The following is a 21,875-nucleotide window of genomic DNA, read 5'->3' on the forward strand; positions in this document are numbered from 1 at the left end:
ATAAATGTGTAAAAAGTTATATAAAGCTAGTTTTCATGACTGTCAACAACAAAAGGTCAATAGCTTTGTTGCCACTGCTTCCAAAAAGCACAGACATCTGTCCGTCAGTTATGTAAAGACAATACTTTGTCTATTTGCCTCAGTGTCCTGTATGCTTGTAAGTATGTAATCTTTCTCTGATATTATTACAGCACTATATTTTCATCTGTGCTGATTTTTAAAATGGCAAGGTAGGTTAGGCCTAGTTGTTTTGCAGCTAAACTTAAACTTAATTCTTCACTATATTGGATGGCTTGCATCTTGTCTGAAACGTTTCTTTGCATGGCTCATTATCCTACCGTAATGCAACAGGTACTGTGCTGGCTTTTTGTATGTACTTTATAATTAACATATTTTTTTAAGCTAAAGCCAGTCAGTGTTGTAGCAGGGCTTGGAGAAAAAACACACTTGGCTCTTAAAAAGGACCAGTGCACCGCAAAAACTAAATGACTAGAAACCAGATAATATCAGTGCAGTTAGTTGGAAGGAAAATACAACTACATAAAACACTGTAATTCGAAGATGGAAATTATTATTATTGTTATTGCATTATTATTAATGCGAAACTAGATAGATTGGCTGAAAGCCTGCTGTAACCAACACATACACCTGAGTCATTCTTTCTTTATTTTCAGATAGCCTTTTTAAAAGTTACTAGAAATGAGTATTGCAGAGCTGTTTTTTGAAAAATTTTCCTCCTGCGGAGCATGCCCCCGGACCCCAGTAGTCAAATCTGTCCCCCCCCCCAATGGCCAACTGCTTCCTACGCCCATGACTACAATGGCTACGGGAAGCAACCACTGTTGTCCTGATTAGTAGGCTAGGCTAAGATGGCATGCCAACAAAGTTTAAAAAAAAAAATGTGAGGGCCTATGGCCATTATTACCTGCTTAAATTGGCTTAGAGTTGTCACACTAACCACTTAATGGCATTACATTTGCCTTTTATTGTATATTTTATCTGGGTGTATTGTTAGGTGTGTTTCAGTGTTGGTGATATTTAATTGCTGCCAACATCTGTCTATTGCTACAACAAAAGATCATTTGGGGGTTTTACATTAAAAATAAGCAGATTTTCATATATACTCTTAATACAACTAGAGTACCAAAGAAATCTGAGAATTATAAAGTCTTCTTGAAAATAGGATTCATAGTTTCTGTAAAGTAAATGCACCATTAAAATACTTCCAGAAGATAATCTTTATGATTGAAAACTTAATTACTTGACATAGTTTAGCTATTTTTATCTACAAACTACAAAAACGGCTCATGTTTGGTACCATTTTAGACAGTCACAGTTGTCTTGCACACAGTGAGCTAAATAAAAAGTAGTAGTGATGTTTCAATAAAAAAATCTTCACATTATAATGGCAGCATAAGGCACTATCACCATTGATTCCAAATACAGTCAGCTGAGAAGTGTACCCAGGTAAGATGGCTGCCATATGGTCCCATTCCAGAATAGGAATTCTCTATGACATGTCCCCTCTACTGTTTTATCTCTATGGTGGCCACAGCTAGTGGAATTTGACACACGCGCCGTGGGCCTGTGCAGGATCTGTACTTGTTTTCTCCTCCACTCTCGTCTCCTTTGATCTGTGTTTTCAAACCCACTGAAACGGTGTGGGCTGATTTTTCATCACACCGTTAGTCAACAGCAGCATCCTGTTCAAACAAGCTCTTCGGCTTACACACGAGGCACCGTGCATCCTACACACATACTGTATGCATCACACACAATCCTGTTGACTTAGTTTAGGTTCGTCAGAGGCTCTGAGTCAATAACGGTGTCTACTCCCTCAAAATGAAGTTATCCGCAGAGCACACACTCAAACACAGGCAAGTCTTAGGCAGGACATAATGTAAACCGCTTGACCTGATAGACTAGCTGGCATTGAGCCGAGGGGAAGGGCTGGGCTACGCATGTGCTGTCGTGCCTCATTTGTGTTGCTTGTTGTCACAGGAGGGGAGGATGATATGGCAACAGCAGTACAGCGGTTTCTCTCTCACTGACTCCAGGTCAGCAGAAACGGCAACATCATCGGTGTCTGTTCTGTCCAGGATTATTTTTATGGCATTTCTGCTTTAGTAGATATTGGAGAGAGACAGCAGACATGGGGAAAAAGAAGGGATGTGTGATACTTCACTGATCCCCCTCCACAGAGAGGTCAGAGTGTAGAGTCCCTACACAGGAGCTGGTAGGGATTCAGTGTCTTGCTCAAGGACACTTCAGCAGGGTGGATGGTTGCTGGCACGGAGGCTTAAAGTCGAGATGAAACGGCATTTCGAGAGTATCTAACTTCCGTATCGTGACGTATTTCCGAGTGAAACAGGAAAGACAGGCGGGACATAACGTTGGGAGGAATTTGATTTGAACGTTGAAAAGTGGGTGTGTCATAAAACCCGAAGACACACCGAAGTACCATGCTGTTGCTAGCTAGCTAACTAATGAATCTTAGCCTCTTAGCTCTGTGCGCTAAAAGTTGAAGATTGATTGATGGGTGGATGTCATGATTAGGGCTGGGTTTAAAAAATCGATTTTCCGATTCAAATCGATCTTCATTTGAATGATCCGATATCGATTCATAAAATCCCGAGATCGATCTTTTAATATATGCCCAATATATGTCTGTAGAGTCTGTAGAGTTGTACAACTTGCTAGCGCCGGCTGCCGGCTATTTAGCCATCTACTCACATCTGTCTGGCCGGCTGCTTTTATAACTGAATGTCACTAAATGTTCACACTACCAGAATTTGGTAGTGACAACAGAATTTTTGAATGAGAGTGACTGCGCATGTCTGTTAGCCTACATACTGGAGCAGACTGAAGTAAAATAACTAGACTCAGACTGTCTGTACGGGTAACAGGAGTCACTCCTCCACTCCTCCGATCTCACGATGGCTGGAAATAATGTCTGTAACCATAGTCAAGTTTACTTCAGACCAATATGGCGGCTACCATCGCCTGTATTTTCAGTTTATTTGACACCAGTAACACCAGTAACCAGAGGCGTCAGTTTATCCATAAGATCTTAATAAACCGCCACTGACAGCGGCGTCATATTCTCTTTTTCCATCGCAGGAACTTCATACTTTTAACAGCAACATTTGGGCTGAAGGCCGCAGAACTGGAACAACCGCAATGTTGAGGAAACAGACTGGATAGAAAAATTGAGACTGTCTCACAACACTTACCTCCGTCTCTTTCAAATTAAGGATGATAATGTTACGTAACATAACGAGTGTTGAGCCTTAACGTCACGTAACAACCAGCTGTCCAGTCCCGTTCTGGTTCACACTGTTCGGACTAACCGAATCCGCTCTCAAATTCAGTATCAGTACCTGAATTTTTCAGGTAGTGAGTTTGGTTATAGAATGCGGTTGTCAGTCTCCTTAATAACTGAACTGTGTGTGAAATTGCATGGGGAGTTGAGCGTTTTTTTAATTTTGTTAAAAAAATAATAGCGATCTCTGCCGAGCCTCTGCGCAACGAGCAGCGAACGGTTGCCATGGTAACGACGGACTCAACTGAAGTGTTACAGCTGAAACTACTGTATAACGCTAAATACAAGGCCTTAGCTGAGGAGATCATTTTAGGGGCTTCATTACCATGACCATGTAAAATCATTATTTAAACTGATTTATGTTTCCATCATTATTGGATCTCAGTTCTGTGAGTGCAGTAGTACTCAGGAGAGAGATCTAGTCTTGCTCTGAGAAGACTACAATATGCACTTTGGTATTATATTTATTACTATTTGTAATAATATTTTAGTTTTAGACTACTTATTTCTTCTGCACTGACTGAAGAAAGTACATTAAACATTCACAATTAAACATTGTCAAACATTATCAGTTTATTTTTCAATTGAGTATTGATCCTGTAATGTTTATTTATGTTATTTTAAGTCATGCTTTCATAAACATATTTAAGGTTTGTTTATTAATTCGGTAAAAATGCATCATCGGAAAAATGTATCTTGCCATCGCAAACATCCCTTAGCCGGCTACTTTTCCCATCTGGCTGGCTACTCAAAAATTTGGGGAACCCCCTGCTTGCACTATATTGTGTTGACTGCTGTAGTGTGTTGGTCATGTTAAATAAAAAGTACATTAATGTAACTGCTTTGGGGTCAATTCTTAATGTAAACATTAATATTTTTAATAATGCACCAGGTTAGAGGGTTCCTTGTACAATTTACAGCATTAGTTCTCTAAGAATCTCTTACATATCCAAGCAAAATTGATATTGTAACTGAAATATCCCTAACCAAATCGATATTGAATCGAATCGAATCGAATCGGAAATCGAATCGAATCGGGACCTTGTGAATCGGAATCGAATCAATTTGGGAAATCAGTGGCGATACCCAGCCCTAGTCATGATATTATTGGTTGAAATTAGTTACGGGCATGCTTACGTAAGCACACGGCATATTTTGTTTTACAGGAAGAAAACATGATTGAATTTTGATATAAGAATACAATGAAATTGATTTTTGGTATTTTTTTTGGCATATATTGTTAAATAGGTGCACAGTATGACCAGGGATGTGATCTAAAAGGGTTAAAAAGGCATTTTTCATTTCATCTCGTCTTTAAGCCTGAGTCCTCTGGTTGAAAGACAGTCTACCTACTCACTACACCGACCTGCTGACCACAATGCTTGTGAGCCAGAGTTGAACTAATAACACTGTAAGTGCATGGTAAATGCCTTAGCCTCAGCTTAGCCACCGGGATGCCCTAATTAACATTCATTATTTCCTGTCCACTTCCCATTATTTCCTGTTTTTTTTTGTATTGTCCTGATCCCATCCCTCATCCTGCACGCTCCATTAGATGGAGTGTTGAGATGTTTATGGGATAGTTGGCATCGCTCCACTCTAATGCCCTCTGTCCGTATTACATCATCTGTAAACAGCTCTCTGCAACATACAGCAGCCAAATGGCGAAGGTCTTTGTATAGGCTACACTGGAGTCCATTTAGATGATTGGGTCAGGATGTATGAGAAGCATGTATGTGTACTGTATGTATGTTTGTATGTGCACATGTCTGTTTGTACCGGAGGTGTGGACTCAAGTCATTATGACTTAGACTATGACTTACTTGGGACATGACTTACTTGAGACTTGCTTGTGACTTGTTTGTGATGACTCAAGATTACTGAAATCATTATATTTAGTTTTATTTCATTATATTTAGTATTGTTTATTGCTCATGGTAGTCTGGTCACACAGGCTTTGGGTGATGACATAGTTGCATATCTGTGTATGTGTCCACAAGCTGTTTACTGTGTCAGAGTGCTAGCAAGCAGTATCAAATGTACTTTGTATGTGTCCCATGTTGATAGATGGTAGATAATGGGAATGTCTCTCATTGGACTTCCCACTACAACTGATCTCCTGTTATCTAGTATTTTTGGGCTTGAGGGAAGTATATCTACCAGACACTTTCCATTCTCTCTACTTCACTCATTGATTGTATTGTAAAAGTGGATAAAATGCCCATGTTGCAACCTTTGGGCTAGAAATACTGTATTCTTTCATATAACATTCAGTTTGAATTCAGTGTATTGTTCAGCAATGCACCCATGCATTCTCAAAGCAAATGTTCAAAGCTTAAAACTAAAGTTGACTCGTCTTGACATGAATCTATGTGTATGTTTGACTTAATTTAGCTTCTTTCGCTGGGACTTGCTTGTGGACCCTATGACATCTCTGGTTTGTACCATATGGTTGCTTGTGTGTGTATAGGTATGACATATGGCCTGCTGTTGATGAACAGGCCACACAGGGGGTCTGGTTGAGTGTGTGTGTGTTCGTGTGTGTAAGCTTATCTGAAAATGGTGATGTGTTGCAGCCTGCAGATGGGTGTTCAGGAGCTAGAAATTTTGTAGTGGGGATATTCTTTTTTTTTTTTTTTTTTTTTAATGTTTTATTGTGAATTCAGGTTTTTTTTCCCACATAAAACTCCTGTATTCTTGCCACCTCCATTGTTTTTTTTTATACTGTTGTCTCAATCAAAGACGGATAAAGGCTGCTGGTGACCCTAGCTTTTCTACTCTTTTCAGTAGAATTGATTTAGTAATCCCAGCAAGTTCGATTTCAGATTTTGTGCCAAAATCCACAGATAGGGTTATTACTCTGTCGAAGATTATTACACATTATCAGCAAGGACTATCTGCATGATACCAGTCCTGTTCTGTTTGGACAATCACACAATTAAGAATCAGTTCCTCGCTATACAACGTTGTAAGTAGACTTATCTTATAAGAATGCACTGACTTTTCGACAAATAAGCCCTTTGATGAGCTTACCCTTGTGCGATAAGGAGATCAGTAGCACTTTCAGTATTTAGCGGACTATGGTGCATTTTCAGATGAAAGTAATCTGCAGTTGCTTGTCTACTAAACATTCACAGTATGCTAGTGTGTTAGAATGCACTGTAGTGAAAAACACTGGACAAGCAGAGGTGAAACTGCCAATAATCTTTATGCCGCCTAAACAGAAGAGGCAGCATGTGTTGAAGGGGTTATACACACACTGATGCTGGGTGCCATTTGTTCACCCTCTTGGTGACTTGCCAAAGCAGTTGCTCAGTCAAAGTCCAGTTACACTCCACTGCGGTGAAGACGGACTTAGGGCTGGAACAATGGCCGCATTGTTGAACTTTTACGATCATAGGAGGCATACCGCAGGGTTTGGGACACCATTTCTATCTGTTTTTACTGTTTCATTGTGTTTTTTTCTTGCCTCTTTGTTTGTTTTTGGCAGGTGTACGTTACCACAATCATGTATCCTATTGTTATCTGAAATGAACCAGAAAAACACAATAATTGTTTTATTATCAGTCGTCCTGCTCTCTGCCATATGAATGCTTTGTTTTATGCTGCTTTCCTCGTAGCCAGGGTGCTTAACTAAATCTTTTCACCAAACAACCCATGTTTGGCAATCAAAATAAGTTGGCCAGTAAGGACAATGTCAAGTCAACTCGAGTCAAGTTTATTTAAAAGACAGCTGAGGCCTAAGCTACTGTCTTACCACTGTTTTTTTACAAATTTCCATACCATTACAGCTCTAGACAGATTTAACTGACTGCCCTCGCCAATGACTCCGTTACTATCAACACCTCAGCATGACAGCCCCGGTAAGCAGGGTTGGGATTAGCTCTCTGACTTTCACCTTCAGCGAGGGAACAAATGTCCCAAGCACAGCACTCACACCTCTGCTGGCTGGCAGGCCCAGACTGCTGGAATATGATAAGTCCACAGTTGCATTGACAGTGTTGGGGGTTTGTGTGTGTGTGTGTGTGTGTGTGTGTGTGTGTGTGTGTCTGAACACATGCACGTGTGTGTAGGAGGGGTCCCAAACACACTCTCTTTGTTTTCCTCTGAAAGCTGAGAAGAAGGAATGTCTGCCTCCCAGCTGTCCTCGGGAGAAAGAGAGAAAAGAGAGAGAGATAGAAGAGAGAGAAGGGGGTGCTCACTGTTCGCCTTCGCCCAACATCCACCCATCTGCTTCTAGAGGGCAGCGTGTGTGTGTGTGTTTGTGTGTGTCTCGGGTGGGTGGGGGTGGGAAGTTAAGGGGTCACACAATGGCAACATCCCCCGTGGCCCTCGCCCCCTTTGGCCTCTCATGCATATTTAACCCTTCAAATGCAAAGTTATCTCTTGTCCTCTTCGGAGGCACGCTGCTTAAATCTGTCAGCGTGCCCCCTCCCTCAGTGAGCGGGAACAATGGGGTGTAATAGCAGCACACGTGGCTTCTTGTTAAATTCGCTGGAGCAGGGGAGGAATGGGTGGTGAGAGGGAGGATGTTTCTGTCTGTTTAGAGACTTCCTTCACCCAGGGTGTGTGTGTTGTGTGGGTGTGTGTGTGCGTGTGTGTGTTGCAGCTGCAGGAAGGCCTGCGCAGGGCGGACAGTGCAGTTCTCTGGAAGTGCTCTCTTGGAAACTCACAGCTGTTTGACTCATGTTATACTGGCCAGCTTCCTGTTGACTGTACAAATGACACTATTGCCGTTGGCACCAGTGTACGCTAGGCACACTGGTCGGGCTTTTGTGGAGTGTGTGTGTGTGTGTGTGTGTGTGTGTGTGTGTGTGTGTGGGGTGATGAAATGAAGGCTCAATGCTCTTCCTAATGCTTGCAGTCATAACCCACCACCCCCCATTCACAGACACACAGATAGGGTGCCAGTATGAGCGACGCGAACCTGCTGTTTACAAAGGCGCCTCGGGACACATGCAACCTACACTTGCATACCGAGTGCACTGTCCGCCTGTATCTGTGTGTACTCAGGCATGTGCCTTTGTACAAACGTGCCGGCACCTCCCTCGCACTCCCTCCCACTCCCTCCCTCTTCTTCTTCCTTCTCCTCCTCCTCCTTTCCTCAGTCAAGTCTCTCCACCTTCCCCCAGAAGCCCAGGAGTTGGAATGGAACAGCAGTGTGTTTTGGAAAAAATGAGCTTCATGCTTTAGATTGCCATGATTTTCAACTGTATTGCGCTTTCTCTCTCGACCTGTTTTTAAGCTGTTTTTTTTTTTTACATTTTACCCTTTTGTTTTGGCCACTTCTTTTTTTCATCAAAGTGTCTTTTAAGTTTGTGGTTTTCTCTGTCTCTGTCTCACCCACTTCTCACTTCTGTCTGTCTTTCTCTTTCAGTCAGGGCCCAGCTATTATGAGTGGACAGAATATGAGAGCGGAGGTGAATTGGACCGTGTGTGTGTCAGCGTTGCTGCATGACGACTTCACACTCGCACACAGTAGAATGTGACACTGCTAGTATCGCTCTCCCAGACATCAAACGTCCCATGTTACAGTTCCGTGTCACACACCCAGCCCCAGCGTATTGAGTTGTGTCACTTTATACAGCGCGAAGTGTCACTCACCGAAAGCTCATCTGTGATGTTTGTGTACGTGTGAAAGAACGAAAGAAAGAGAGAGTGAGTGCAAGCAATGGTGAGAGATCATTCTTGGCTTCATAACATTGTGCAGTTGCGATATGACTCCCCTTATACTTTCTAGTTTCTAGTCTACATTACCTTTTAGGTGATGTGTGAATGACTTTCACTAGGTCTGCAATGGAAGCTAGTGGGAATATCTCCCATTGGACTATTTACCAATCTTCTCATTTTATATTTCTGGGATTGAGGGAGTCATGTCTCACAGATGTCTCATTCTCACTAGTGTATTGTGAAATTAATTCCAGGTAAGTATTTCAACATTCTCATGTTGTAGCATCTGTGAATCCAATAAATCATTCAACACACACACACACGCCCCAACACACTCTTGCTCCATCTTTCATCTCTTTCCAGCATTTCAGCTAACCACTATCCACCGGTGGCAGCAGTGAGCGGGGAGCCCTCTTATCCGTTCCAACAGTACCACGCTATGGGCTCTACGGCACTCTACTGCACTCTAATAACGACAGCTTGGCTAAAAAATCCCCCGGATTAGCGGGGAGAGGCAGGGGAACGTGGCAAAAACAAAAACACCCTCCGTCCCCACGTCCCGCAACGACAACAACATCATCGACAACAACAACAACAGAGGACTTAGAGACCGACAAAGGAACAAAAACATATTTACCAGGCCAGAGAGAGCATCATCATCCTCTCGGTCTTTAACTTAATCCACCCCTACACACACACACCCAAGCCCCCAGCGCGTAGCCCCCCTCAGCATACACATACACACACATTCCCCGGCTTCCCAACACACACACACAGGAAAGCGCTGTCTCTCTCACGGCCTATTGTTCTATAGAGCGACCAAACAGCTGGCTGCAGAAGTCATCAGTACAATAATGTGATCTGCTTTAGAGCGCTCCCAGCTTGTAATAGAGGATAATTAGAATTTTAATTTGCCCGGGCAGAGAGGGCTAAGACCCTTGCCTTCCCCTCACCCTCCCCCTTCCACTCTTTCCTTCCATCCCTCCATCTCCTAGCGGGCGAGTGCCACTGGTAGCAGATGGGGAAGGGGAGATATTCACAGCAAGGCAGGGGATTTTAACGCCCCCCACGGCCCGAGTCTCCTCCGGCGCAGCCTTAAGGCGGTGGATGTCGGGATTAGGAATCAGCCTCCCGGGTGCTCTGTCCCAGCCCAATCCTCCCACCACTTGAAGGAATACTCCGACCTTTTGACAATTAAGCTCTTTGATCAGCTCACTATTGTGCGGCCAGAAGATCGGTAGCAGTTTCACCTCCTTGTGCGTGCAGTTTATTGAATTCAACACGCCGCATGCCAAAGGTTAAGCACAATTTGTACGTCTTGCATGCTTAGTGGGCATTGCAGGCTGGCTTTGAATCATCTCAAAAGCACCGTAACATGCAAAATACTAGACATTCCCTCCCTTGACTGGCCAGACCTTTTCTTTGTCTTAAAATGCCACACTTTTCTCTGTGTTGCCCACTCTTTCCACTAGCTTTCGCAAAGGCACTTACGCCTCCATTTTAGTCATTGCCGTTTTTTGACATTTATCAAACACCCATTCTTTTGAGCAAACACTTAACATCAGAATAGTGGGAGAACAGCTTGTGTTTAACCATGACTCACTCCCTTCCTTATACGCATAAAGCATAGGCATGCTCAGACAGACGCAAATCCACTCTGGCATCGCTTTAGTACTTTAATCAGTGTTCTGTTTGTTTTTTAAGGAGAGTGTTCAGTCTACCCCCCCTGTTAGTATTTTCTCTTTATTGAGACAGTAGGAAGGCTGAGAGGGAGACGGCAAGCGTGCGTATCTTAACCGCTACACCATCTCTGGAGTCGAAACCAGCGTTCATTCTTGCCTAGAACAGTGTCTCTCCGTTTCTGCCGGCCCAACCCCCAGTGTGGTATGTACTGTAGCTGGCGGCTGCCTCCTCCTTCCATTGTTATTGTACAGAGCCTCTCCCTCACATGGAGAACTATTAGTCGACCTGCCACGGCACGTCTCTCCCCGGCTTCTCATCGCTCAGGGCCACAGCGCTCCGAGAAGCTGACGTATCTCTCTGTCTCTGACGACGGCGGTTTCCCCTCAGTGTTTTTCCTCTCTTTCCGCGTCTCAGTTCCTGTCTAACTCTCTTTGCTACCTCCCCAGCCCCACTCTTCTTCTCTGTTCCGGTAATCTCTCTTTTTTTTTTTTTCCTTTTCGGATTTCCAGTGCTGCCAACCCTCCTCCATTTCCCCAGAGTGTCCTTATTTTAGAGTTCAATTTTAGCAGGGTTTCGACCCTCCTGGATAGGTGTCACTAGGACAAATCGGGTCCAAAAGGAAAACCTCCCATTTTTTTTAACAGCTCAGTGAAGATTCCTCTCCTTTCTACAATCTCACTTCCCTCTCTCTATTTCTGACTCTCTTTATCTCTCTCCCCTCTCTCTCTCTCCCTCTTCAGTGACTTGCAGAATTTGCAAAGGCAGATTTTTTAGCTGAGCTCCACTGTTGATGTTGAATATATTTGCCTCACAGCCTCGATCTGAGTTACCATCTATCTAGTCTGTGACTACTTTCGACACAGAAGTATAATCCCATAGGAGAGCGGGTTTAAGTCAAAATTCTGCACAGCTTTAAGTTTTACTACCACTTTTCTGACACTGCATTATCAATGTTGTTTCTTTTTTCTTTGTTGCCACTTTAAGCTGACACGAATTTGAGGTGTGCTGTTCTCAAGAGATGTAGCATGGAAGGAGAAGTGTGTGTGTGTGTGTGCGTATCTGTTCATTATGTATTTGGGACCTTGTTAGTTGCTACTAACGTCCACGCTGAAGCATAAAGACAAGAACATAGCACCATACCCCCACCGCTCCTCCAAATAGTGCATACATGTACCTCACTGTGTGTGTGTGTGTGTGTGTGTGTGTGTGTGTGTGTGTGTGTGTGTGTTTGCACATGTAGGCTATACATCTCCACGGCAGTCCATCAGCTCAATGAGAAAGCACCTCAATAGCAAAAGATGATGAATCCCATTAACACTCATCAGTCATCTATAGTTCTATTAACAGCCTTGCAGGGGCACCACAAAAGATCATTAAAGTGGCTGCCAACTAGAGGCTATTGGCCTAAACTGCCCCCTCCAGGCCTGTTCGTTCCCCTGCTGCCTCCCAGCCTGGGGTCATCAATTCATCACTCTCACCACATCCATTAGCACCATCTCCTCCTCGGGGGGCCCTTAGTCGCCCTGAAGCATCTCAAAGGACGACTGCTCGGGTCATGGTGTCAAATGTCATTCGCAGGAGGAGCAGACCAACAACTGTGTGTGTGTATGTGAATGTGCGGATTGTGTGTAAGTGCGAGAGAGACAGAGAGAGTGCATGTGTTTGTGTGTCAAAGATTTAAAGGCCTTTGCTCTTGCCTTGTGTCGGGTGTTTTTTCCACTGAGCCAGCACACAGAGACACACACACTAAACATCTGTCCCTGACCAAACGCCATCACACCACTTAGTCCTGGGAGTGTCTTTGTTAGTGGGTGTTGACTTTGTGTTTGTGTCTTTATATGTGTGTGTGTGTGTGTGTGTGTGTGTGTGTAGGCGAGCGCACGTTTGAGTGTTTGCATTTAATCTTGTGCTGCCAGCTTAGAGCCACATTTCCCCCCCAGAGATTAGAGGATGTTTTAGAGGAGGTGCAATGGAAATGCTATCTCTTTCGCTCTATAAACACACATAGAGGCAACACAAAGTGTTTGTTTGCCATGCCAGTCTGCTTGTATATCTCAGACAAGCAAAAGGACACTGTACTAGACCACTGATAAATTTATTTACTCAGACTGAGGATCCAATGATGATAGTCAACTTACTGGTACCATACCAAGTAAATATGTCCATCAGGATTGATTGAAAGGTTATCAGAAGTATCGTAAATGTTCAAAGTGGGGTGTTAAATGCTTTTGCAGTGCTGTCTCAAGTTTCTAGTTTTGTTTTTGGGCTTTGCTACTCAGAAAAATCAATTGCACATACTATTACCGGTAACTCAATTCAAGAAAGCAAATGACGATGTACAAATGAAACACTGAAAACCTTTCACTTTCTATGGCAGATGAGATAACATAATTTACATGTTTGAGAGCCAAATAGAATTCAAAGTATCTGAAGTATACATTTAGTATTGAAAAATTTCCACTGAAACCTAGCCCAAATGGTTACCTCTTGACAGATGAGCCAGATTAGTGCCAATAAAGTAGGTGTGTTTGTACCCTTGATTTCCACATGAGTCTTTAAGATCAGTAATACTGAAAGTAAAGTCAGCCTCCTGCTGTGTCATGTCTCTGTTTGCACAGGTGGTGCAATATTATGTCAGACCTGCTGGATATAGGCTGCTCTGCTCCCGCCAGATTGAAGCTCCAAGGTGTATGTGTGTGTGTGTGTCTGTGTGTGTGTGCGTGTGTGTGTGTGTGTGCGCGCGCGCACACGTTCTTGTGTTTGGGGAGTGTTAGGCGCTGTGGGAGTTTACTGGCACAAATTCAGAGAGGTAATTTGCTCTCTCATACTGCGATGAAACAAACACACACACACGCACATACACACAGCCTGGCGTGACATTGCAGCGTCATAGATGGAGCATGGGAAAGTGGATCAAAGCGCAATTAACTTTAGGTCTCCTGCCTCATCCTGTCTTTATTGGCTGGCTTAGAGCTTCAAGTCTGTCATTATAACACAGTAAATGAGCCCCGCTAAAGATCCCGTCTCACCGTCAGACAGATAGACCCGATGCTGGCATGGGATGAAGACAGTTTAATGAGCAGGGGATAATCGAGAGAAATGAGATCTAGATGAAGCTACTTGTGACATTTTAATCCACTATAGGCACTCAAGGTGTTCTGTACTGTGCAGCATGACTGTCTCCACCTACCTTGTCACCTTGACACAGTGCTTTTCCCTTGTTGTCTGTGTAAAATGCAGCCTAGTTTCAAGTAACAATACCTCAGAGCCTTAATTAGCAGCTCAGCCTGTCAACTTGACAGAGTTTCCTTCCGAAAAGTTGTTTGGCCCAGTGGCAACTGCCTACGGAGGCGACTAGTGGCAGGTTTATGTCAGCTAATGATAGAATAGCACAATATTCCACCAGCCCCATATTAATGTAATACCAGAAAGGCATTGGAAAACAGGACTATTATCAGGGTTCTTTATTTGGCTTCGATGTAGCCAGCCACCCCAAGCAATGTTAGTAATGTTAGATGCTTTATTTTACGATACGTTATTTATTTTTCAAATATCTAGGCCTCATGGTGAAGCAAATTAGCCCAGGTGGCTCACCAGGCCTGTAATACACTGAGGAAATCCCTGTGTGAATTGAGAATTAAGATGGGATCCCTCTAGAAGCAGCCTCTAACTCCACTCGGTATATTCCCATGCCTTATAATTACCTTATTACCTTCCATTATTAAAATATGGGTCAGGACCCCAAATTGGCTGCCAGCCTATAGCTGGTAGTTCCCTACATAACAGGAGTAAATAACATGAGCCAGGGACCAGCCTGGAGCCAGAGGAAGAGGCTGAATTTCTCATTTGGGTCCTATTCAGAAAACCAAACTTTAAGACCCCCTAATTTATGCCCCTGAACACCCCTGCTAACTCTTATTCTCTCTTCTTGTTTCTTTATCTCCAGGCTGTCCGCGGCCGGCCGACGTGACGCACGGAGACCTGGTGAACCAGACCGAGGCTAACCGGGGCTCCTTCCCCCCGGGCACCCTGCTCACCTACGGCTGTCAGCCCGGCTACACCGCAGACGGATCCACCACCATCATCTGCACCAGCTCCGGAGCATGGTCCCACCAGCCCCCGCGCTGCATCCGCAGCAATGGTGAGCAAGACACAACACTGCTGCATACTGAAAGCCTTGTTGCTTGGGTTTTTTTTAGTTTTCAATTTGAATTTAAAGTCTATGCAGTCTCTGAAATATCTTAAAAGTTTGCCCGCTGAATATGTCTGTGCTGACTGAATGAGTACACACCTTTCCAATCCACATAAAGCCCTTATCCTAATTGCAAAAGTTCATGGGATGATGAACCATTTTTTCTCAATTCCTGAAAAGTTGACTTTATGGAGTTACGAGGTTGAGCATGCATGACGACACCAAAGATAAAAATACAATCTCACATTAATGCAATAGCACACTCCACCATATGTCCCAACAGTGAGGATTACACACTTTTATACGGTTTTGATGTGTGGTTTTGAACAATGAATGCACACTCACACACACATAGGCAAAATCTGTACACTCAATCCCTCAGAGCCAGCAGGGAACATGAAGAAATTTCCCCCGAAATCTGAACACTTACACCGCAGAAATCAACACCGAGCACACAGAGAAATTTCTGTCAACCGCAGTTTCTGTGCATAATGCAACAGCTCAGACTGTTAAAGAGCTCCGCTGCCTCTGCCTCTCCCCAGTGTGTTTGCCCCCCACCGAGCCGGAGAACGGGGGCTACCGCTGTCACCCCTCCCCCTGCCACCGCCTCACCCAGAAGACGGTCATCGAGTACTTCTGCGACGAGGGCTACGCTCTGAAGGGAGACTACAAGTTCCTCACCTGCCAGAACGGCGAGTGGGACGCTCCCATGCAGATTAGCTGCCGACTCAGCCAAGGTGTGTGTCACCTCTGCTTACGTTTGTGTGTGTGTTTTGTTTTTGTTTGTGTGCATGCATAGTTAGTTATGTGTGCATGCAGGAAATTTAGACAGAATCTGTGCCCACTGTGTGTTCTCTTTTAAATCTTAAGTACATTGCACATTGGCAATCAGTGGCAACCCTCATTCACCTAGTTAAGGCGTGATTATTGCTAGACTAGTTGAATAAGGAGACGGATGTGTATTTGCCTGTGCTCTCTTGTAACCCTCCTGACTGCTGTCTGTCCCTCTCTTTTTGTCTCTCTCTTTTTTCTTTCTTTCTTTCACTTTCTCCACTTCTCTCTCACTGGGTCCCGCAGACAAGGAGCCAAGCTCTCCGCTGGGCATGCCAGCTCTCTCCATTGTGGCGTCCACAGCCAGTTCTGTGGCCCTCATCCTGCTGTTAGTGGTGCTGTTTGTACTGCTACAGCCCAAACTCAAGTCCTTCCATCACAGCAGGTGAGACACACACACACGTTACTACCTTAAATCTTTACTGTGATCTTAACCTAACCCCAATTTTAATGCCCACCCTAAATTTCATTGTTAAATGGACCTTTTTTCAAACCAAGTAAAGGTGCTACATGTAGCATTTTTAAATATCAGTGTCATGTATGCAATTGTTGATACCTTGGTATAATTACCGTACACAAAGATGATCATGGTCAAGATGATTGGAAGTCTCTCTCACACCAGTGGTATTGTTAGTGCTAGTGTCTCAAGATTAAGACCACATTTCCCATGAATCCTGTTGCTTCCTATCATAAAGAAGATGTTGCTTTGTCCCATAAAACAATCCACCATGAAATCCAACCCGATGGCACACAGTGTAAAATGCAGTGTAGACGCCGGTAGAGGATGCCGATCTCCTCTGTGATGGTCTTCTTTGTTTACAGTAATTATACTAATGCCACATTAAAAATGTATGTATTAGTGATTTATTGATGTTAAAATGCTACCTTTTAAATGTTCGATGCATCTTAAATGTTCTCTCTTTGGAAGACTTTGGTCATGTTTCTATCCTTCTACACACCTTTCCAGACATCAAATGTATCCGTTAAAACCATCTACTCTATGCAAATAAGGCAGCTATGTAGGAAAGATACTCCACAGGCTAGTGCAATTAGAGTTGCACCTGGCAACTGGTTTTGCAAGTTGGTATGACTCAAATACTTGAGAAATGAAAGTAAAAGTATGAAGAAGTAGTTAAACCCATTCCGGTCAGTAACAGTCCCTGCTGTGGCTCTGTGATAAAAAGGCCAGAACGATTTGATCTAATGCTCATTGGCACTCTTGTTGATTGTGTAGTGGGCCTGAGGGCTCGGTGCAGCCTGCTATAAAGGGGATTGCACAATCGACTCTAATCACCTCCGCTGAGAGACTGTGCTGTGGCACGCAACACACATGACTGCAGCATGCCTTTAAAACTCAGCCTGGGTTTCTGTTCTGCCCCCATTCCCTCTGTCTCTCTCTCTCTTTCTCTGTCTCTCTCTCTGACTGTCTCTCTCTCCCCACTCCACCAGGAGGGAGCAGGGAATCTCAGGCCAGCCTAGCTCCATCATGGTGGAGGGGGTCCAGGTGACGCTGCCCTCCTACGAGGAGGCCGTGTACGGCAGCGGCGGGGCCTGCAGCGCCTCCAGTCCTCCCCCTCCTCCTCCTTCTCCCCCTCCTCCACCGGAGTCGCGGGTCCCGATCGTGCTCTCCGAGGGCCTCCCCCAGGGTGCCACGGGGGGCCAGGGCCCCGGCAGGACCCACCACCACAGAGACTTAGACTTCTGCCTCCCATCCACCTCCTCATCCTTCTCCTCCCGGCGTCACGCGGAGACGGTGCTGGTTCATCAGGCCCCCTCCTCCTCCTCCTCCTCCTCCTCATCGTCATGGGCTAGAGAGCACCCCGGGGGTGCGTGCGCGGCCCCCCTGCCCCTCCGTAGAGACTCTGAGAGCAGCGACCAGCACAGTCTGCTCTCTGTCACCTCCACGGATGAGTTCTCCGACGGTAAGAGGCAGCGGTCGGGGAGCAGGGTGTCGGGTTACTCCCAGATAGGCTTTTTCACCCAAGACATGAAGTCGTTCACACAGAGTCTGAAATTAACTTTTTGCTCACCTGCCAAGGGCCGCTAAAACAAAAGAATTTACCTGCTGAGAATAATTTTTCTAGCCAACATAATTAATATATATATAGAAATATATCCCCCCTACCTGTTCTCAGTGCTATTACCTGTATAGAATCAGGCACTGTGTGAAACATTCAATAAAGAGACGAGAGCAGATTCAGAATTTTGATTTAAAACTTGGTCGCTCACTTCTACAATGGATCAAGTTTGTAACTCATCATGAATTGAATCAGCACGTTAGAATAATGTTATGTTTCAGCTAACCGTCCACGCAGTGGAGAAACGGGAAGGAAAGTTTGCAGGTGTTTAGACGCTCCTGATTTGTGTAGAGCAGCGTAACAAGCAGCCAATCAAGAGTGTATTTGATACAGAGCCATTGTTTTGCTTTGTTTTGATTGGCTAACAGTCAGAGTGTGTACGGTGGTCAGCAGGAGCAAAGCTTGAGAACAGGTTAAGACCGAAGACTGAATATACCCGAGGCATTGAAATGTTATCGTCTGAAAAAGTTACTGGCCAGTGTGGCAGGAGATCCTCATTGATTTATCTGTCAAAGACAAATTTTACTGGCATTTGGCGCTTGGCAAGTGGTAATTTCAGATCCTGCATTCACATAAAATATTGACTGAGTGTCCCTTTCACTGTCATTTTGCTGAATCCATCCATATTCAAATGTTTCGGGGGATATAACTCATTGCGTACTACGTGAAATAGAATAATGTCAGAAAAAGAATTAAAAATTCTCCTTTTGGAGATTTTGACAACCTAGCAGGTAATATTGAGACTTCAAGAATCTAAGCCCTCCACTGCTCTTCTAATATGTCTGATCTGTTCTGTTCCCCTGCAGATATTCCCCTGTTGAAGGAAGCATGAAGCCTGCCAGCAGCCTCAGCAGCAGAGCCCCTATCTCCCGCCTTCTCTTTACTGCTGACCAGGACTGACTGTGGCTGTCAACCTCCTTTCCCCCCGAACCCGTCAGCAGCCAGCGCAGAAAAGACTACGACTACGCCCATTCCCCATGCAGCCTGCTCTGCCACTGCTACCCACGCGCAGCAAAGCCGGCCAACCAAAAACTCGACTCGCACCCCTTTTCTCTGCACCCTAAGCGATGACGGAGCACCGACGGGCGCCTAGATCCGCTACGGCCCGGCCGCCGGATCTAACTGACGAAGTGGTTTCGGCTCAACATGAATCCTGTAGATCCTGTGTATATGAGCAAAGCATAGATACTGAGTCAAGGTTGTGTACTGTAGGCCATGTATTACTATATACACTCGCCTCCTCCCAGGTGTACTTCTCTATTGACAGCGCTCACAACGGCTTCAGCAACCGAGACACGACGTCTCTGACTGGGATTACTGCGGATAAAAAAATTAAAAAAAACCTGTGATTTTCACTCCTCCTGCTGTGGCGTGCAGAAGCGTCTCCCCGCTGTACTTGAAAACTAGTGAGAGACGGCTGGGTTCGCAGCCCTCTTTGTGAATACTGCATGTTGTTTCTAGTCACCACTGTCACAGGCACGGTGGCCCGCTCTGAATGAAGCATGAATCCTCCTCTCTCACCCTATCTCTCTCTCTCTCTCTCTCTAGCTACCCGTGTATCCCGTCGGCGTCTAGCGTGCGGATAGCGGGATCGAGAACCACCTCACAAGAGCAAAAAAAAGCGGGGCGCAATCTTTTACATGCCGCTATATCACAGCTAACAAAAAAAAATAAAAAAAAGATGCTTCTCGCTTTTTCTGTTGCCAACCGCACCCGGTATCTGTAAGGTGCTCCCTCTCTGTCGGCATGACTGGGATTGATTGGTGTTTCGCTTCCAAGGCGCATCAATTGCCTGTGAAACTGTGCGACACATCTTGCCTGTATCTGTCTGATAAGGGAAGGGAGACATATTTTGTCTGAAAGCCGGGGAGGGGGGTTGTCTTTCAACCTGGCGATTTGGCGCATGACCGAACTTTGGGGTTGTTTTGTGTTTATCCCCCCCCCCCCCCACTCTATTTATTGTTTGGTGTGTGGCTCTGCTTTGAGATGCTGAATCTGGGTTTGCAAGAGTGTGTGTCTGTGTGTGTGTGTCTGTATCTGTGTGTCAGCTAGGCAAGAGAGAGGACATGTCCTCATATGGTAGGCCCCCCGATACGAAATAAGCCTCCTCCTGATTTGCCTCTGTGCAGATCAGAGGCCGGCTCAACAATGGCCCCCTGTCTTGCACCATTAGCAAATCTCCCCCTCGGCGTTGAATAAGTCACATGAACAAACCAGCGTCGCTATAGGGAATGAGACCAGTACACAATGTGTGTATTATTCATTTATTCTCCAACTAGAATATTTATCGTTTCTGCTGAGTGGCTGGAAAACAGAAGTCTCCTTAGTGGAACTGGGTCACATCTGCCTTCATACTGAACTTAAGACTCCACTTCTGCGCATTACTGACACTACTGCAACTGGTTGCAGTGATAGAAAGTTATGTTATATACGCCCCCCCCCCCCCCCTCCTTCTAATGCCAAGCGCAAATACGAGAGAGAATCATGTTATTCGTTGTCAGTCGCCCTCCGTTTTCATAACCACTTGAAATGGTTGAGCTGGTCACCCTGGAAACAGCATGACTCCGATGGGTACGGAGAATGACTTTTCAAGCCCAACTGCTTGGAGAAAACAGAGCAACCTGTCATCATTTCTGTTCTGCTCTTTATTTCTCATTAGTGGCTGTCTGTCATTGTTAACGGCTACATTAATGCAAACAGAGAATGTTGCCTTAGACCTGTACATTTCCTTTTTTTTTTTTTTTTGGTGTATAATCTTAAGCCTCCATATTTGTTGCTTTACAATATTGCAACATCTTCTGTTTTCCCAATGGCCTTACTCTATTCTTTTCTATTCTATGCATAAAACTGTCTTGTGTATTTATCAATGAGTTGACTTTTTTTGTTTTGGACACGACTAAAAGAATGTCCGTCCTTTCTCTGTCCTCCCCCAGGCTTTTCCGGCTACTGTGATAGTAAACAACCTATAAGCACCTATAATATTTCACTATTCCTTTGCTTCTCTTCTGCTGCAAGGCATCTAAATGTTATGGGATTAAAAGAAAAAAAAAATCTGAAATGAACTTTTGCGTCCAGAAGCACTGTTGTACGGTGTCGCTTCCCTGAAAAATACCAGGAAAAAAAAAAAAGTACACATCTTGATTCTGACTTTCAATGCTTTCAGCTTTGGTTTTTTTTTCCTCTGTACATGGCAGTGGGTGTGAAGATAGTAATTTAATATTTGTATAAAGTTTAATTTAATTTTACAGTGTGTATATAACTTTCTAATTAAAGCTTTCTTTTGAAGTGTGGAAGATGAGGTGTCATTTATTCAAGCTCATGTCTGACTGTGTCCAAGAGGGTTTTTTTTTTTTATTTTTTAGCTTTGCCAAGAAGCCTATTAACCTTGGCGATATGCATCTACTTATCAGTCCAAAGAATATAATGATAATTTGCTTTGGATGAGCTTCCCATGTAATGCAGCCTGGAAGATCTGAACCTTGTTCTGTACATGGGAAGCCAATACACCTACTGCAGAGACAAAAAGAGATATATCAGCCTTGTTCAATATCTGTTGGAAGCAACTACCTCAATGAATAATGACCATAATATTGCTATAGCTACTTGTAGTGTGCCAGTGGTACTCAATAGTAAGCTTACAGCAACCATATCATACTTTATGGCATTTTTTTTATCTCATAATATCACTATAACATCCCTATAATATTCTGATGGAGACATATTTTTTGCTGTGATATTTATATAGGCTTAGTATCCTCCTATAATGCATTGCAGGTTTACTACAGTTATTTTTCTTAAGGGCGTACTCCATCTGCTCCCCATCAATTCCATGTCAACGCCAACAAACTGGATTGTGATTTAAACTCTTGTATCAAGTGAAGTCAAACATTTACCACTGCAGACAGGAAGTCCCTTCAGCCTCGGCCAAAGGTCGTGTTTGTTTATTGGAATATTGATTCAGAAGTGCTTCCTGAATGATGCTGTTCTGCTTGATTAGACTTTGGAGTGACCTGCCTCAGGTTAGCCATCTTTAGCATCTTTTAAATCACCTCTTAAAACTCATTTGATCGTTTCTGACTTAAGTTTTATAGTTTGTTTT

At 44.2% G+C, this 21,875-nt stretch overlaps 1 protein-coding gene across 1 annotated transcript in view; it reads left to right on the plus strand.

Annotated features, from left to right (window-relative positions):
* Nucleotides 1-21,069, plus strand: part of susd6 (sushi domain containing 6) — a 35,791-nt gene extending 14,722 nt beyond the window's left edge. The window contains exons 3-7 of the mRNA XM_071906997.2: nt 14,622-14,816; nt 15,410-15,604; nt 15,945-16,083; nt 17,148-17,620; nt 18,583-21,069. Coding sequence (XP_071763098.2) covers nt 14,622-14,816; nt 15,410-15,604; nt 15,945-16,083; nt 17,148-17,620; nt 18,583-18,608 — 1,028 coding nt within the window. The 3' untranslated portion in view covers nt 18,609-21,069. The remainder of the gene's footprint in view (nt 1-14,621; nt 14,817-15,409; nt 15,605-15,944; nt 16,084-17,147; nt 17,621-18,582) is intronic.
* The last annotated feature ends 806 nt before the right edge of the window (nt 21,070-21,875 follow it).

The sequence above is a fragment of the Centroberyx gerrardi genome, chromosome 18, assembly GCF_048128805.1.
Source record: "Centroberyx gerrardi isolate f3 chromosome 18, fCenGer3.hap1.cur.20231027, whole genome shotgun sequence".
In the NCBI taxonomy this organism is placed as follows: Eukaryota; Metazoa; Chordata; class Actinopteri; order Beryciformes; family Berycidae; genus Centroberyx; species Centroberyx gerrardi.